General features: G+C 51.7%; 1 protein-coding gene and 1 long non-coding RNA gene across 4 annotated transcripts in view; one reads left to right on the forward strand and one right to left on the reverse strand.

The window, feature by feature from the left end:
- The window catches only part of LOC101414564 (serotransferrin), a 60,176-nt gene that overhangs the window by 10,014 nt on the left and 31,443 nt on the right, over positions 1-18,719 (forward strand). Inside the window, exons 8-17 of one of the 2 annotated variants that reach the window (XM_012521192.3) lie at positions 392-569; positions 1,746-1,900; positions 3,101-3,191; positions 4,107-4,142; positions 6,119-6,274; positions 7,756-7,906; positions 11,454-11,518; positions 14,931-15,115; positions 16,369-16,558; positions 17,702-17,919. In XM_012521192.3, coding sequence (XP_012376646.2) covers positions 392-569; positions 1,746-1,900; positions 3,101-3,191; positions 4,107-4,142; positions 6,119-6,274; positions 7,756-7,906; positions 11,454-11,518; positions 14,931-15,115; positions 16,369-16,558; positions 17,702-17,736 — 1,242 coding nt within the window. In that variant the 3' untranslated portion in view covers positions 17,737-17,919. Of the gene's footprint in view, positions 1-391; positions 570-1,745; positions 1,901-3,100; positions 3,192-4,106; positions 4,143-6,118; positions 6,275-7,755; positions 7,907-11,453; positions 11,519-14,930; positions 15,116-16,368; positions 16,559-17,701; positions 17,920-18,719 lie in introns of those variants that run through there. The other variant, XM_058294978.2, reaches the window with a different exon arrangement.
- On the reverse strand, positions 564-17,881 carry LOC131278161 (uncharacterized). Of its 2 annotated transcripts, none has more exons than XR_009185405.1 (3): positions 17,660-17,881; positions 17,352-17,501; positions 564-753 (listed from the first exon to the last, which is right to left on the reverse strand). It is a non-coding gene; the product is annotated as an uncharacterized lncRNA (long non-coding RNA). The 2 variants fall into 2 exon arrangements; XR_009185404.1 differs by lacking the exon at positions 564-753 and adding an exon at positions 4,262-6,776.

An 18,719-nucleotide genomic window follows, 5' to 3' on the forward strand; every position in this document is an offset into this window, starting at 1 on the left:
TGTTGCTCGGCTGACTGCTCAGGGAGCTGCAAATGCAGCCGGAGCGACTTTGCCAAGAAGTGGAATGCCAGGGCTGAGCTGACCTCGCACCGCCCAGCCCTCTCACGGTCCTCAGAGGCCCAGTGACCACAGCCCTGGGCTCCAGTGAGGCCCCGGTCTAGCTCTCAGCGAGCTCTCGGCCCACGGGCAGGCAGACAGAGAGGTGCTCAGGGAGACAGGATGAGGTGTGGCCCTAAGAGACTGTACGGCAGGAGGGCCGTGGGGGCCAGCGCATCCTGGAACTATCTGTGACCTGTGATTTTGGCCCCGGGCGTCTGTTTTCTCTTCAGTCTCCTTTCTCAGCCTCCTTTGTCCACTGCTGCCACTCACCATCCTGCTTTGCCATGAACAGGAACACTTTGGCAAAGGCACGTCTGCCGAGTTCCAGCTCTTCGGCTCCTCTACGGAGAAGGACCTGATGTTTAAGAACTCCGCCGAAGGGCTTGTGAGGATCCCCGCAGGCATGGACTGCTGGCTGTACCTGGGATACAACTACGTCACCGCCATTCGGAATCTCAAGGATGGCATAAGTAAGTACGCAGGAAGGACCTGGTGACCACAGGAGCTCGGGAGGCCTGGTGGGTCAGCCGTCAGCAACAGCCTTCCAGGCACCTGAAAGCCTCGCCTGCGGCTCCCTCGTCCACTGTGTCTGGGTGTCGGGCTGGCGCCCAGCGACGTTAGTCATCGTGTGGTGGGCCTAGGTCACCAGCGGACCTGCAAGGAGATCCATGTTTAAAATGACTTGTTTCCCTTATATATACCAGGGCTGTTCTGTCTACTTTGTGAAATCAATTTGCCTCATGCAAAGTAAGTAAAACCCGAACACAGAGGCACACGTGCAGCCAGGCGGATGGCCCACGCGTGCCGTGGTAAAGGTGGCGCTCTAGAGAGGGAGGGGAGCCTGCTCCGGAATCTCTGGGGGTGCCTGGGGGTTGTCGGTTCACTCACCCACTCAGCAGGCATTTATTCCATGTCTAGTCATGACCTGTGCCTGGTGCAGGTGTGAACATTTAATAAGATTCTGCTATTGTGCAACTTTCAGACTAGGGTTTAATGAAGAGTCACAGTATTGAATTACCAGTTTCAGTATGAGAGATGTGCTCAGCAGGAGGAAAAAGAAAAACCCACACAATACCTTGGTCCTGTGAGAAGGCAAAGCAAAAAGTAAACCATGCTTGGACTGGGGAGGAGGTGAGGCTTCCCGGGGAAGCAAGTCTTGGGCCGAGCTGCGTGCGAGCAGGTGTCCACTTGGGCAGCAGACAGCGACGGAGCTGACCAGGTGCTAGGCCCGCCCTGAGCAGCAGGCAGCTTCGGGGAACCAGGCAGCCGTGGCCTGGCCCGGGCTGAGCTTACGTCTTGCTGCAGGAAACAGACAGCCAACAGGGGACAAATAAATAAGGAAGGATCAGGCGGTTAACTGCTATTCTAAAAAGAAGATGGGGGGCGGGGGTACAGCGGGCTGAACAGACGGAATGCCCCGCCGTCGGGAGGGGCGTTGGTGCCTCTGAAGTACGATGTCGAGCTTATCCTCACGCTCAGGAGCCAGCCAGGGGATCGTGCGTAGACTTGGCTTTGTAAGAGTCTGAACTCCTTTGCTTGTTGCTGGCAAATCCTGGCTCACTCCAGAAGACGGGCAGGGGCCTTCGTGAGCATCAGGCCCCGTCGGGCACCGCTCAGGAGCTCTGCTTCCCTTTCGTGCGCCGTAGGCCCCGATTACTCAGAGAATGAGTGCAAGAAGGTGCTGTGGTGTGCAGTGGGTCACCACGAGAGGGTCAAGTGCGACGAGTGGAGTGTGAACAGCGAAGGGATCATAGACTGCAAGACGGCCGAGAGCACGGAGGACTGCATCGCCATGATCGCGGTGCGTGCCCTCACCCCTGCCCTGCCCTGCGGCCTCGCCCCTGCCCTGCCGCCTCAGCCCCGGGGAACGCTGTGCAGCCCCAGCTCCTGGGACTTCGTCCGCCCCGTGCGAGAGCCCTCTGCACAGGTTCAGCTCCTTTGGGCGAGGGGGTCTGCAGGACTGCTTTCGGGCTCCATTTTTTTGGCCCTATTGACATGTCACCAACAGGGTGTGGGTGTGCCTGAGACAGGAGGCCTTGGTGAGTGTGATCAGCGCCCCTGCTGATGTTGCAAACTGCCAGAATTTAGCTTTGCTGATCAAAAGGACGTTTGCTTCTAGAGGATTTTGAAAATCCTGAACAAAATAAAGAAGAAAATTAAAATTACTATAATCTTGTAATTCAGAGAAAATCCTGTTTCTTGGGATCATATCATACAGTTTTCTCTATTTTCCCCTAACATTATCTAATGAATGTTGCCCTTGTCATAGATCATTCTCTGACAACGTGACCTTCCAGTGTCTCCATCTGTTCCATCGAGTGGATACGCTGCAACATATTTAGCCATTTCTCCATTCCTGAGCATTCAGTTGGATTCTGTCCTTTTGCTATCATAACACATACTCGGGCATTTTTGCTGAGATAGTTGTCCATATATGTGATCAGCCCTTTATGGAGCACTCCCAGGAAGGAGAGCTTGGCAATCTTGTTTAATCTAAACATCGCTGACATTCGGAGCTTATGAGCTCGGAGTATCAGACAGTTTGAACGTTTGATTCATTCACTGAACACCGTGCATGTACTGAGCCCTGAAAGAGCGTTCAGCCGAGGAAGCTGAGCACACAGCTTGGCGGCCCACAGGCACAGGCTCCGGTCCCTGATTCCAACCACCTTTCTCACGAAAGACGATCGCTGGAGTGGAAAGGTGTTGCAGGGGGTCCCTGGCACGATGGTCCCAGGAGAGAATGGGGGACTGAAAGTGGGCCTGTGCTCTTGGAGCAGCCAGGCACGGCACGCGGAGCTGCTCCTTGGTCCGCGATGGCTCGGGTGGAGATGGGAGGCATTTTGCTCTCTGCTGGTGCGCCTGCTTCTTTGGGGGTCAGCACAGATGGCTGCCGTCTCCCTGGGCCTCAGGACCTGTGATGGGAAGGGGCTTCTGAGAAACACGGCAAGGGCAGGCGGGACAGGAAATGCATTCTTTTCATCTGGCTTTGTCTTTGTAGAAAGGAGAGGCCGATGCCATGAGCTTGGATGGAGGCTTCGTATACACTGCGGGCAAGTGTGGCCTGGTGCCTGTCCTGGCCGAGAACTACAGTAAGTGGAGGCGACGCCTCTCTGCTTTTTTTTGTTTTGTTTAGTTTTTTTAGGATTTATTTTGTTTACTTATTCCCCCCACCCCCTCGTTGTTGGCACTTGCTGTCTGCTCTCTGTGTCCATTTGCTGTGTGCTCCCTGTGTCTGCTCATCTTCTCTTTAGGAGGCACTGGGAACTGAACCTGGGATCTCCCACGTGAGAGGGAGGTGCTCAATTGCTTAAGCCACCTTCACTCCCTGCTTTGTTGTCTCGCTCATTGTTTCCTCTTTGTATCTCCTTGTTGCGTCATCTTATTGTGTCAGCTCACTGCAGCAGCCTTTTGTGCTGGCTTACTGTCTCGTTCGTCTTCTCCAGGGGGCACCAGGGACTCAACCCAGGAACTCCTGTGTGGTAGGCAGGAGCTCCATAATTTAAGCCACATCCACTTCCTGCCTCTCTGTTTTATGCCCTCTGGGCCATGGAGAAGTCAAAGTCTAATTCGTACCACAAGGGCCATAATAACTTGTGGCCTGATGCCTACAACCTTCCTGGCTCCACCAGCGCTGGTCCTCAGAGTCGTTTTGAAAGACAGGAGTTAATGTAACTGTCCGCCAGGGAGGGCGTGAGGCTCTCTGCTGTGAAAAATGACCTGGCTAAAGGTGGTAGCTGAGATTCTTGGCTAGGACTCCTGGCATGTCTTCCTGCCCCCAAGTCTCATACTTCTACCCCTGCGGCATAAAAGAGACTCAGATATAGCTGACAGAGTGAGGTGTTTGCTGTTTAGTGTGTGGCTGAATTCTGGGGGCTGCGCGTAACCCGTAGGCCCGGGCCTGTTGGGAATGGGGGCTCTGTGGATCATTTCTCCTGGCTCTCGTGGTGCTAGCTGTGTGTGAAAAGGCCATGATTTTCAGATGCCTCCATTTTTTTCTTTGGCAGAAAACGGCCCTAATTGTATGGAAAGACCAGGGAAAGGTGAGTTGGGATTGGTACCCTCAGGAATTAAAGGTAAATTCCCGTGTTGGGGGGGGGGGTAGGAGAAAAGTCATTTTAAAATGCAAATCACAAGTAGATGAGGCAATAGTTGAGACCAATTTTTAAAATATATTTTTTATTGAAGTATGTCATTCATACATGAATCTATAAGAACTATAAATTTATAGTAAAAGTTGTGAACTTACAAAACAAACATGCATATCATCATACAGAGGTCCCAAACATCCCCCCTCCACCAACACCTTGCATTGTCATGAAACATTTATTACAAACTATGCAAGAGCATGTAGTCCATGTCCTACATTTGGTATATTTCCCTCCTGACCCACCCTATTATTTTTTAAAATATAGTTTTATTACAGAGATTCTGAACTTGTAAAACAATCATGCCCATGTGTAGATTTCCCATACAACATCCCTCTATCCAAACACCAGACCGTGGTGGAATGTTTGTTACAAATTATAAGATCATCAGACTGTTACCACCAGCCATGGTGCATAGCATACCTTTGGCGCACCTTTCCCCTACTCCCCCATTATCAACACAGTACAGCTTTGGCACTGATGCAAGAAAGAATATTACAGTATTGCTGTTAACCACCATCATAAGAAGAGAGCAATTGTTCAAAATGCAAACGTATCATGGAAAGACAGTAATTAACCATGACGATGACTGCCATGATCTGCACGCAGAAGTTCTCCTTTCATCCTTTAAGGGAAGTGTTAGCAGCTTCTGATGCATAAGAGGACACCAGGGTTCAGAGAGTTGACCAAGTGCCCAGGCTCCCTGGCGCAGGGAGCAAGCCCAGGCCCGTCACGCCTCCCGACCATGCTGCACGCGACCCTGCACGTATTTGGAGCTGATAGCACCTGCATGGCTCCTTGCTTATCTGTGCCTTGCGGGGCTGAAGAGAGCCTCACCGGGCACAGCCTAAGAGCAGGAAACGAGCCCGACCTCAGGGCCAGGAGCCCGGCCGGCCTGGCTTTCTGCCAGGGCTATGGCCGGGGGTGGACCTGAAATGGCGGGGACCTGGGCCAGGGAGTCTCAGACGCAGGTGCGCACAGAGCCCCAGAAGCTGTGGGTTCAGGTCGTTTTCCAGACAGCTGCCAACGTTCAAGTTTGTCCATGTCACTGCCCCCAGGGAAATTTCCTGGCTTCTACCCAGCACTCTCAGAGCCCGGCTCTTTTGCAGACTAGAGAAAGACCTGCCCTTATTCCATGGAGAATAAGGCTTCCCAGTTTCCTGTTGGGGTTGGGTTCCTGAATGAATTAAACAGAAAACTGAAATCAGGGATCGATATTCTTTCCTTAGTTTTAAGAACCTGTGTGAATTTGCTGCTGAAGGTGGCAGCTGACTAGATTTCCACATTTTCTGCTCTAAGTACTTATTTTGGTGCAAAACGACATTCTCTCCAGCAGAAGATGTCTCAACTAGTGTCTGTAGTTTTTTTGGTGTTTCATTACTCTGTCTCAGTATAGGTCATTTATAAGATGGTGGAGCTGCATTTACTGTTCAGTATCAATTCCTCTGATAGTTGACTTGGGAAGGTGAATTGCTGCTTTATAACTTCCATGACTTTTCATGTGTGGGGAGAGGTTGTACCCTAGAAATTGCTCTGTCGTTTATTATTTTTGCGCACGTGTGTGTGTGTTTAAGGAGGTACCGGGGATTTAACCTGGGACCTCATCTGTGCAAAGCAGGGGCTCAACCACTGAGCTCCGCTGACTGCTATTTTTGCATTTGAAGTTAAGGTCAGTCTCCTCCTGACCGAGCAGTGGCTAGGTCTCTTCATCTGGTCCCCAGCCTCAGGCAGTTATAGGGAGGCTCCTCTCAAAGGCAGCCTGAGGGTCCAGGCGAGCTGTGCTTCCCTAGGGAGAGGGCAGCCTTCAGCTGGTGGCAGACATGGCAGTCCCAGAGGTGTCACACCTCCTCTCTTGATGTCGTTCTTGTAAGGCTACTTCGTCGTGGCAGTCGCTAAGAAATCGGATCCTGACATCACCTGGAACACAATGGAAGGAAAGAAGTCCTGCCACACGGGGTTGGGCAGGGCCTCTGGCTGGACTGTCCCCATGGGCCTGATCTACAACCGGACCAAATCCTGCAGCTTTGGTAAGCAAATCCTGGGAGCCACTGGGGCCAGGGCCACCCTGGAGAGAGGGGGAGGGGAGAGGGCAGGTCCCCCGGCTGGAGGGTCGGAGGTCTATAAAGTAAAATTGGATGCAAGTGGATCCCGAGGGTGATCGGGAAGGCTGGGAGGGCTGGGGAGCTGAGGAGCTGAATCACGTGGGTTTGTTCGGGTTGCACATGATGCCTTCAGCCAATACACACATGTCCTTCTCCCTCCATGAACGTAGGCAGAAGTGGGCAGCCCGTGGCTGGAATGGTCACGAGAAACCCTGGCTCCTCCTCTCTCTACTCCACCGTTCTTAGCTCAGGTGTCCATGCTCAAGGCCACCTCGTGGCTCCAGGCAGCCACATGGAGCAACGGGTAAGGGCCAATGCAACCTACACGAGGTGCGGCCACCTTTGAACGGAGCTGTCCTGGGAGCCTAATCCAATGACTTCAGCGGACTCTTCGGTTCTCGGAACTTCGGCACAGAGCCACTCCAACCTGTAAAAGAGGCTGCGACTGTGTTTCTTTATTTGGGCACGGTCCTTACCAACTAAAATTAGTCCCCCCACTGAGGCAAAGGGGGGATGGTATTTGGGTAAACAGCTCGCAGCCTGCCATGGGGGCTCTGGGGGCTCTTGAGTCTGTGTGACCCTGGGGGCTCTAGGATTCCCTCGCAGCCTCTGAGTCGCTGCGCAGATCTCAGGCCCCCCAAGTGCGGTGGAAGTCAGTTTATTTTCTGTGCTCTCTGAGTATCTCCAGGTATGAGCTTAACTTGTGCTGCCTTAGAGCTCTACGTGTACATTGACCAAAGACAAGAACTGTTGGGTGTTCTGATTCACGTCAGCTTCCTGAGGGCTTTCTCCCAGTCACCTCCACTTTGGGGGAGCCCCTCAACAGGAGGGCCTCCGAGGCCGCCAGGACACGGCCCAGCGCTGCGTGTGGGCGTGGGGGTGCGGCTGTGACGGCGAGGGTGCCGCTCTGCACCTGGGTGTCAGTCGCACCCGTCTGACAGGAAGCCGGGTGGGCCTGGGGTGGGGGCTGGGGAACACGCAGGCTGGCTGCACCAGCAGGGGCACTGCCGCTGCCCGCGAGCATCCTGGCCGTCTCAGGATAGCAGCGAGCAGCCGAGCTGGGAAGCGTCCTTGAGCGTGGAGTCCTAATAGCAGCTCCTCTGCTGCATGGTGAGAGAAGGAGACATCTGAAGACAGTGGCATCAGTTCAGGAAGGGAGGCCTTCAGTTTTCACCCCTTTTCCTGTCCCCTCTCATGTCATTGCCGTTTCTCCTTTCTATAGATTAAAATACGACCAGCGGGGTGCTTGAAGGACTCCCCTCTGCTCCCCTCCTTTTCCCAGCTCAGTCCGCTTCTTACAGCCTGGCAGTCCCGTGGATGGGCATGCTCGGCTTCTCCTAGACCACACAGCCTGAGCCCATGCTAGATGAGGGGCAAGGGCTGACTTCCTCTTGTCCTCCGCACAGATAAATTTTTCAGTCAAAGCTGTGCCCCCGGAGCTGATCCAGCGTCCAGTCTCTGCGCTCTGTGTTACGGCAAAAGAGGTTTCCCAGATCCACCAAACCTGTGTGCTGCCAACAACAATGAGAGATACTATGGCTACACTGGGGCTTTCAGGTGAGTCTTTACCCCTGACGTCAGTAGTTAGAGACCCCACCTCATCAGACTCCTTTCCAGGAACTGAGGCTGAGATTCTTATGGTCCTAGTCCGTTAGGGCTGCACGTGCTAGAGGACAGATTCAGCAATCACACGAAGGAAAGGGCATCCTGCCTGCTCTCACAGTTCAGAGGTTCTCAGCAGGGGATTTAACCCCAGGGGACACTGGGCAATGTCTGCAGACGTTCTGATGTTACAACTGAGAGGGGAGTGCTGCTGACCCTGGATAGAGGCTGCAAAACATCCTGCGATGCACAGGACAGTACCCCACAACGAAGAATTGTCCAGCCAAGTGTACTGCTGTGCCAAGGTTTCGAAACCCTGACATATTTGCTTCAACAGTGGCATCACAAGTCTGGCTCAAGCTCTTCCATGTACCTTGGGTTGGCTTTGAACCATACTTGTCTGGAAATTCAGAGAGGTAATGATTTTTATAAATTCCTAACCATCATTCTATTTTACAGAGTGTCTTTCATCATTATAGAGAAAACTGTACCGTAGTTTCTTATTATTTATTGACCATCCTTTCTGGTTCAAGCCTTCTGTTACTTGGTTGTTCATTTTTTTAAAGATTTATTTATTTAATTCCCCTCCCCCTCCCCTGGTTGTCTGTTCTCTGTGTCTATTTGCTGTGTCTTGTTTCTTTGTCCACTTCTGTTGTCGTCAGCGGCACGGGAAGTGTGGGTGGCGCCATTCCTGGGCAGGCTGCTCTTTCTTTCACACTGGGCGGCTCTCCTTACGGGCGCACTCCTTGCACGTGGGGCTCCCCTGCGCGGGGGACACCCCTGTGTGACAGGGCACTCCTTGCGCGCATCAGCACTGCACAGGGACCAGCTCCACACAGGTCAAGGAGGCCCAGGGTTTGAACCGCGGACCTCCCATGTGGTAGACGGACGCCCTAACCACTGGGCCAAGTCCGTTTCCACTTGGTCGTTCATGAATGCGTGACCTGCACAAGGACAACTGTGCTGTCACGCAGCTTCCCAGCAGGGGAGGGCAAGGCAAAGGTTATCACCTCTAGTTCACACCACCTTGTGAGCTGGAGTAAGTACAATTCACTACCCATAAGTTTCCAGTTTTACAAAGTAGAGCATGTTGCTGTCACAGGACTTGAAGGGTTTGAGGGAGCATAAACTGCACCCCCACTTCATTCCTTTATGTTGTCTTTTTCTGGTGGTAACATTCATCTGAGAATTATAGATCAAGATAACAGCCTCCAAACTTTTCTTATATAAATGTTCTTCCTAAAAATGTCTTTTAAAACTTGGCTATGAAGTAAAACATATCAAATCGACACATAGACTCCCAACTCAAAGGTAAATGAAAGGAAATCGGTATATGGTACAATGGATAGCCGGCTCTCTCAGCTAGCTGTTCTCAGAATAATCAAGTACAAGAGAATCTGATCCAGCTGGAAAGTGGAGGGAGGCCTGCCAGACATTTAAATACTGTATTAAGACTTACACTTTCTCCAGAGAAACAGAATCATCAGGATACATGTGATCTATATATTAAGAGATGTATTAGAAGGAATTTGCTAATGTGATTGTGGGGGTTTCAAGTCCAAATTCCATAGGACAGGCCATAGGCTGGGAATTGTAGTAAGGGGGCTGGAGAAGCCTTCAGTTTGAAGTCCAAGTGGTGGGGGGTGGCAGCAGGCAGGAAACTCAGAGAGGAGTAGAGGGCATAGTCTTTTTTTTTAAGATTTATTTTTTATTTATTTCCCCCCACCCCGTTGTCTGCTCTCTGTGTCCATTTGCTGTGTGTTCTTCTGTGGAATCTGTGTCTCTTTTTGTTGCGTCATCTTGCTGCATCAGCTCTCCATATGTGCAGCACCACTCCTGGGCAGGCTGCGCTTTTCTCACTCGGGGCAGCTCTCCTTGAGGGGTGCACTGCTGCATGGCACGGCACTCCTTGTGCACATGAGCACTGCGCGTGGGCCAGCTCCCCACGGGTCAGGAGGCTCTGGGTTTGAACCCTGGACCTCCCATGTGGTAGACGGATGCTCTATCCGTTGAGCCAAATCTGCTTCCCAAGAGGACATAGTCTTAAGGCAGAAGTTCTTCTTGGAACTGTCAGTTAGTTACTCCTAAGGCTTCAAGCTGATTGTATGAGGCCTATCCACATAATCAAGGGTAATTTCTTTCCTTAAAGTCAACTGACTGCAGATGCTAATCACATCTATGAAATTCCTTTGCAGCAACATCTAGGTCAGTGTTTGACCAAACTGGGCATCATAACCTAGGCAGGTCGATGCATGACGTGAACCATCATAAGTATAGTCAAAGTTTACCAGCCTGTGGTATGCTGCTTTAGCTAAAGGCTGCCAATGCAAGATACCAGAAATGGGTTGGATTTATAATGGGGATTTATTAAAGGCTCACAGTTCTCAGGCTGGGAAAATGTCACATCAAGGCCTCATCAGAGGGTACTTTTTTCTCATTGCGCTACAGCTGTGGGCGATCAGGCACACGGCGTGTCCACTCACCTCCCTCTCTCCTCCAGACCTTTTGCTTTCAACTTTGGGCTGTTCCATCTGTGGCTTTTCTTCCCCCAGGCTCTTTAACTTCTGGAGGCTTCTCTGTGTCTCTGCAGCCTTCTTTCTGTGTCTGTGGCTTTTTCTTCCTCGGTTTATAAAGGACTCCAGTAAAAGGATTGGGACCCACCCTGGGTCACGCCCTGCCGAGGCATGATCAAATGGAAGGTTCCTTCATTGAATCTAATCAGAAGGCCCCACCGACAATAGGCTTTACACCCCCAGGAACGGACTAGCTACAGAACATAATTTTCTGGGGTCCACAAAAGACTCAACCTGCGACATATGTGTTTTCAAAGGATTGTAATGCAGTGATAAGTAATACTAAAACAGACCAATCAGAGTTTATGTCTTTATTCAGTAAGTTTGTTAGGGACTCGGAGTGCCTCTGAGCCATGTTCTCAACCCCTGCTTACCACCAGCGTTGTGTGGAACATGTGTTCCTGAGATCGAGGGCCGTTACTCACACCAGGTTTTCTATACTCTCTGTATCTCTCTGAACATGAAGCCTCTACGAATGTTCAAAATTCTTTTTCAAAGGGATGAAAGATGTTGCAGATTGAAATTTGTGATGGGGTTTCAGTTTCTCACACGTGTTGCACAGCCATATCCATCCTGTAGGAATTTAAAGTGGTTGAGTTTCTCACTTGCACTGTATGTGCTGGGGCGAGGCGTCATCTTCCTGGGAGCTGACCCTCTACTCTCTGATGCTAGTTCAGTGATGTATCTCTGTTGTAGAAAATCTGCCAGAATTGAGCGCTTCATACATTGAGCTGAGATTCTGTAACTACAAAGCATGCAGGAACTTTTCCTCTGCCTTTCCTATTTCCCTGCCTTTGCTTAATGATAGAATGGAAGTTAGAGTTGCTGACTGCCAGCAGCAGCCCTGGACCTGTCAGGTGGTCCTCCTGAGCGGTGGAGATGGCATCTGACTTCCTCTCTTTTCTCTCCCCCTCTTGGAAACTCTGCAGGTGTCTGGTTGAGAGTGGAGACGTGGGCTTTATGAAGGACCAGACACCCCTGCAGAACACTGAAGGTATGTGCACCTGCTCTTCTTTCCCGCTAACACTTGGATAGTCACTAGCTTGGAATTACCTGATGTGGTGCATTTGGGGATGCATTATGAATTCTGCCAGGTTCTTTACCTGTTGAATTCAGTGACAAGAGAGGTATCTGCCTGGCTAGGCCGAGTGGTAGGGACTGTGGGGCCCCCGGTTTCCCTGAATTCCCTCCCATGCACACTCCCCACCCCAGCACACAGTCCCACAGGCGCAGCCAGTGTGTCCCTTCCCCTGAAATACTTCAGTGCATTATTTCCTGGGAAAAGAACATTCTCTTATATCAACAGAGCACAGTCACCAAGAGCTGGGAATTTTACGTAAACATGGATTGAATACTCATTAAGTCCACAGTGTATTAATACTAAATGTTGTCAGTTACCTCAACAAGGTCCTTCCTAGCTAGGTGTACATACGTAAACATACATTTCCTGGCTCTGTTCACTAAGGCGGCCTGGAGACGATGGCACATGAACTTAGCCAGTCCCCAGATGGTGTTTCCTAAATTCCTTTCCCCTCTAAAGGAACCAGAGTTGCTTGGAGAAATAGCTGATTCCGGCCCTGGAATGAGGGAAAGCTCGTCCTTACAGTAAAAAGTGAACTAATAAATGTAGAAGGAAAGGCAAAGTTTGAAGACCATCCTTTGGAAGCCCACTCTGTAATAACTGCTCACTCAGGAATCATCAGTGGGTGCTAGAGCTAGTGGGGGGAAGCTGGAGAGTCATGACAGCAAAAAATAAATCCACCACGTTGGTAGCAATGAGCCTCCACATCGGCCCTTCCGAGTCACGACGCCTTGTGGCCCCACGATCGTCCAGGTGGCTCATCGGCTCCCTGCTGTCTCCATGTGCTCGACAGCCTCACTCTTCTATGGGGACATCCCCTAGAATGAACTAGCTCGGCATCAGCTCCCCCCAGGAGTCTTCCTGGATGTCGCACAGGTATTCTCTGCACATACTGCTGCCATTGTTGAACTCACCATATTCTATAATAAATGGTGGTCACAGAAAAACCTTTGAGCACCTTCCCCCTTCCCTGAAATTCCCAGAACCTGATAGAGGACTTGGCACACAGGAATAGCAACGTTATATTCATCTGAGGGCAGGAAAATTGGGTTGCTTAATTTTCCTCTCTTCTTCCTGTTGTTTTTGCTTTTCCTTCAAGGGCTGTCGTCTTTCCTGTACCTAAGTGCCCCCCCTGAACCTGGCTCTTTGTCACCCCTCAGTTTCTTTCTATGGCTTTTGAGTAGGGCTTCCTCCTCTCAGCCTCCCTCCCCAGCCTTTGAAGTGACTCCAGAACTCTGACCCCTCAGTGGACTTTGGGGGGAGCCCTGACTGCCCACCTAAATCCCACTTCAGTATCTCCATGTGGCACGTAGTCTTGCCAGCTCAACTTGTACAAACTAGACTTCCCTTCTTTCTCTCACATTCTGATTTCATACAAAGATCATATTATACTCCCTGCAGGCTGTTAGGGCCTCATTTTATTTATTCAAAGTTTGTCTTTGTACTATGCTTATCGTAAGTTATAATGCAGGATACAGCATCATGGGTCCATAGGATCTAAATTATGTGTGAGTGCACGGAAAAAGGAGTGGAAGAAATGTACCCGTGCTGACTGAGAATGTTTTGGGATTATCAGTATTTCAAAATTTCCATCCATATATTGTTCAAGTGTTTTACAAATTTACCATAGTAAACCTGCATTGTTTTTACTGGAGAAAAAGTGTTTCTACTGTGCTGTTGTCGATCCCCACTGCTACCCCCCGCCCAGACCGACACCCCCCATCTCATTTCTCTGGGCTCTATTTCAGGCCCTGGCCCCCACGTCCACGGGGGTTTCTGTTATCATCTGCCGAAGGGCCACGTGCCCCCTGCCTCAGCCCCGCATCCCCTGCAGGGTCCCGAGGCCTTTAGTGCCTCCCTGTTCAGTCCCGCCGCGGCTTGCTCCCGCCGCTGCTCTCCCCTCCCCCGTTAGAAGTCCCGGCAGGACCCCTCCTGTGAGGACCCCTCCCTGAGACTTGCCAGTGCCCGGCCCCGGCCCCTGGAGACCACTGCTTGCTCCTCCCCTCCCCCCTGCACACCTTAGTGGACACAGGGAAAGCGGCGCCTGCTCCAGCCAGCTCCCCGTTGCACCTGACGTCACTTCCCTGGTTCTGAGCTCACGCAGCATTCAGCGTGTGGTTTACAAAGTAGAAAGGGTTATTAGCTGTGAATATTTGCTTTTGGAATGTGTGTTCTTTGCTCCCTCCAATAAGATCGTGCCTAGCAGAGGTCTGAGACATAGTGTCATTCAACAAATGCTTAAGTTGCTAACTAAAATGGAATGGTTTGAAAAGAAAGATGCTGTATTCATCTGGAGGGCGTGGAGCTTGCGGGGCTGGGTAAGGAGGGGAAGGAGGGGTGTTAGAAGGTGATGGAAGACATCACGACTATCCAAGTGCCCGTAATGCAGGAATGGTTTAAATGAATACTACGTTACCTCGATTCACAGCCACACAGAAGGATCTCTTAGCTGTGTCGGTAGCTGAATAAAAAAAGTTACGGAATTTTACATTTGTCAAGAACAAATACTAAACTGAATTGTAAACATTCAGAGACACTTACGTAGGGACCTGCATATCTACGTGGGAGCAAAGGTGACGAGGTTTTTGCTGCAGAACAGGATGGGATTCGGGGAGCACAGAAGAGGAGGTGCATTTATTCTATGTATGAAACATTTAAAATCTTATGAGTGTGGACTCATGCAGTACTTTAAGTGTGATACAGTGTTGCAGTCCTGCATTTTGGTAGGGAAGTAGAAGCTGGGAAAACATATTTGAGAAATACCTCAGGGGGAAGCAGCTGAAACCCTGAGAATGGGTAAGATTTTCTTTTTTCCCAGAGAGACACAGAAAAAACCTGGAGCAGGGTGTCGAGGGCAGGATAGGAAGCTGTACCGACCAAGGCATGCGCAGGTTCTCACTGAGCGCTAGGAAGTGGGTGTCACATTTAAAACACTGGTCGGATTCTGAGAGACATCCGGAGGAGAGTGCATTTGTTTGGAGCGTCAGATGACATAGCACAGAGATGCCCAGCCTGGCGTAGAGCGGCTCGCCCTTCCCTTGCTGGAGCAGCACGTGCAGGACGCTCTAGAACTCAGAAGAGGACAGCTCCTTGCACAGGGCCCATCAGACGCTGTCACGCGCACCCAGCTGGGTGAAGGGCGGAAGGGTGGGCACGAGCTGTCCTGGGGAATGCGAGCAGATGCCACCACCCGTGTGGTCACGCGCTCCCCTGCCCCTCGCCAGCGTGGGCGCCTCTGCTGGCCAGTGGCCGGTCCCAGCCCTCCAGTGAGGCTGCCTAGACAAAAGCTGGACGGCTCTGGCTGATCTCCTTCTTTCTCTCCCAGGAAGGAACCCTGATGACTGGGCTAAGAATTTGAAGCTGGAAGACTTTCAGTTGCTGTGCCTCGATGGCTCCCGGAAGCCTGTGACCGAGGCTGCCACCTGCCACCTGGCCAAAGTCCCAAATCACGCTGTGGTTTCACGGCATGACAAGGCGGCTTGCGTGCAGCAGCTGTTAATGAACCAACAGGTACAAACCAACCAGTGCCCCAACCCTTTCTCACCGACAAGTGTGGGGTTTCTGTGCCAGCTCGGACTCCAGAATTCTCCTCCCAAAACTAGGACTGGGAAGCTGCGGACCTTGGCCAGAACACCTGGGTTCGGATTTCAGCTCTGCAGCTTCCTAGCTGTTCCTTTGCGCAGGTCCCTCACTCGTAAAGTTAGATGTGAGCGTTACCTGAGGTGACGCACTGCCTGGTGTGTAGCCAGTGCCCCAGACATGCCAGCTGTGTCATGAACCTGGGTCTCCCGCTGCTGGCTCCGAGTCTCTCCTGGTCACTGAGATAAGGCACCGTCTGATCCACGTGCCCTGGGGACCAGGAATCCGCTTTCCCGCTCCGCGCTGACACTGCTCAGTGCTGCCCTCATTTGCCCCCGTGTCCTTCTGAAAACCAAGAACGGCGTGGCTCCCGTTTCCCAGCGTTCCTTCACACAAGGCATGAGCAGTGGCGTTTGTTTCTGTTGCTAAGGCAGCCCCCGTTCTCAGCCTCCAGAAAAGCAAGGGACCCCTACACTCAGAAAGCATGGCCTCTGGGGGACACAGCCACCCAGGGCTGGGCAGAGAGGGGCCACCTGAGTATGCGGACCCTAGATCCTGGCTGCTCCTCTGGGCACCTCAGGGAAGCTCAGTGCCCATCCGGTCCACTGTTACTGTGATTATTATTTTTTTGGTTTTGTTCTTTTTCTTTTCTTACTTGAGGCAGCGTATGTTTAGGAGTTGTCTTAGGGCACATGAGAACAATAATGAGCACTTAATGAACATTTCCTAGGTGCCAGATGGAATGCTAACCTTTCTGCCGTGGATTCGCTTCATTTGCAATCTTAGGAGTGCTGGGGAAGTTAAGCAGCTTGTCCAGAGAGAATACGACCACACAGTCAAACCCCAAGGCTGACATTTAGTGTATTCTTTGACAGTAACACGTGGAGGGGCGTGTTCCTGTTCTCTCACTACCTATAAGTAGTCCCCAAGGGACATGCAACCAAGTGGGAAGAGAGAGTCAAGAAGTAAGGAGGGGGCGGTGGGGGCTTCGTCCAGGAGGACGGAACCAGGATGGGCCCGACGAGGGGTCTGGGGCCACGTGAAAGCTTGGAGCCGAGCCCCAAAGTGCGTAGCTGCCAGGCGAGGGCAGTGGGGAGATCCCTGAGAGGCCCCCTTTTCCTCTGGACCTGCGTGCGCCCAGCGGCCCTCTGCCACGCTTCCTCTCGCCCTCTCTGTCCCGACAGGCTGAGTTTGGGAAAACTGACTCTCAGTGCCACGGCAAGTTCTGCCTGTTCCAGTCAGAAACCAAGGACCTGCTGTTCAGGGATGACACACAGTGTCTGGCCAAGATTCCCGACAAAACAACGTCTGATCAGTACCTCGGGGTGGAGTATGTCACAGCCGTGTCTAACCTGAAAGAGTGTTCAAAGTCGCGTAAGTAGGCGCGGCCTGGGGGAAGCTGCAAACCGCGGGCGCTGGGCGCTGGGCCCTGGGGTGGTGGGTGCACAGCGGGGCCAGGGCACGTGGACAAAGGGAAGGAGAAGAGCGGCCTAATGCCAAGTGTCACAGGAGGCTGGCTCACAGGGGCAGGCAGCGAGGGGGTACACGCTCAAGGTCCCGGGGTGCTGGGCCTGCTGGAGAAGATGCAGAATGGCGTCCAATCACTAAGAAAGGAAGGGCGATGCGCATGCGCGCTTCTCTCCAGGGAATCCCTTTCTACCTACAGCCGTGCAGTCCGGTAGAGAGCCACCGGCTACGCGTGGCCATTTCAGTTTAGATCAATTAAAATTCACTTCCCCCGTCGCTCCGGCCACATTTCAAGTGCCCCGTAACCACGTGTGGTTCTCCGTTGGTCAGCAGAGAGAACATTTCCATCATCGCAAAGAGGTCTTTATAGACAGGGCTGTTCTAGAGAGCTTGAGCAATGACAAGTTCTGAAAAATAGAGACTTGCCATACGCACCGCTCATCTGCAACACAAATTTTCTAAGAATTAAAATAATGAAGCGCACCTTTGCAGTGGAGCTGCATCGGACCTAATTTAATCACTCAAAATCATTTGGAAGACGTGGGAAAATCATGTGTGACTGTGGGGCAGTTAGTATTTCTTCAAATTTACTATGCTTGTAAGTGACCCCCGGAGACCAAGCCACCGAGCCTGTGCCACGACCGGGGTACCTGTGCTTTATCGGCTTCCCACGTGCTCCTGATGCACTGGTCATCCTTACCTGGCTCTGTCCTCCCCGAGTGGAGGAAGCCTGGCTGCGGCACAGACAACGGCACAATCTGGGTGCTTAGCGCATCTCGCTGGGCCTGGAAGGTCAGCGGGGACAGTCCTCTGAGCTGCTTCAGGCCACGCCAGTTCAGGCCTGTGAGCCCTGCAAGGAGAAACAAGGCAGGGGGTGGTAAAGGGTAGGGAGGCCCTGCTGTTGTCCTTGGGGGAGACACAAGAGGACACCGCGAGACCGGCACCGCGAGCCAAGCAGGAGGGCAGGGAGATGCGCCTGCGTGCCTTCGCCCAGGCAGTGGCACTAACCGTAGGCAGAGCTTGACTTTCCCCCGTCTGCTCTGTCCGCAGAACTCCTGGAAGCCTGCACTTTCCACAAAGATTGAATCCAAGAGGCAGAGTCCCCAACCGATGGGACGATGGGGATAGGACTGCGGCTGGCACATGGGCCCCCGTGGTGCTGGGACCGCTCTTGCTCATCGGGGTCACGTTCGTGCTACCGCACCTGCCTTCGCTGTTCTGTGTTGCCACCTGTGCAGGCCATAAAATAAATATTATTATTGATGTTATCTTTTAAAGCTTCATTCTTTCTAAGTGTCACCTGCAGAAGGACTTATCGTACATGGCCTGGCTACATACCCATTGGCCTGGGCCCTTCCTTCGGAACACATCTGACCTGCCCCTCCGGGGTCAGCCGCGGCCCCTCAGCCACAATCCCTGGTGCAGTCCAAGCAGGACTGAAAAAACAATAGGTCTGCGTGGGCCATTATAACAGAATAGGTCTGCCTACTCTGTGTGTGTTTATTGCTAGGGAAGGAGGGGGAAGGATGATAAACATGGAACAAGGGTGCAACTGAATACAGAAAAAGTATAGAAGATTTCTACATGTTTGAAGATTGTATTTTAGTAACCTAAAATTTCCCCTTTTAACCACATTTAGATACATTATTCGCTGGTAAGTATATTCACAATGTTGTGCTACCATCACCATCGTCTATTACCAAAGCTTTTCCGTCATCTGCAATGGAAATTCTATACCAATTAAGCATTAACTCCTCTTCCCAATCCCCTCCCCATTTTGATATTTTTAATAAAATATATCAAGCATAGCAGAAATCCTGATGGTAATAATTTGGAGAAAGTATGAAACACTGAAATCATCTTCTTGCAAAAAAACAGCCCATAACCCCGACTGCCAGAGTAGTCACTGCGCCATCTATCTCCCACCCTTCCCAGCCAAGTTTCTGGAAGGAGGAGCAGGCTCACCACGTCCACACCTTTCTTATCGCGAATGGCCTAACATACAGAAATCAGATTCTGCTCCATCCACTCCCCTAAAGCTATCCTGGCAACAGTTACCACTCACTGA

This window comes from Dasypus novemcinctus, chromosome 4, assembly GCF_030445035.2.
Source record: "Dasypus novemcinctus isolate mDasNov1 chromosome 4, mDasNov1.1.hap2, whole genome shotgun sequence".
Lineage (NCBI taxonomy): Eukaryota > Metazoa > Chordata > Mammalia > Cingulata > Dasypodidae > Dasypus > Dasypus novemcinctus.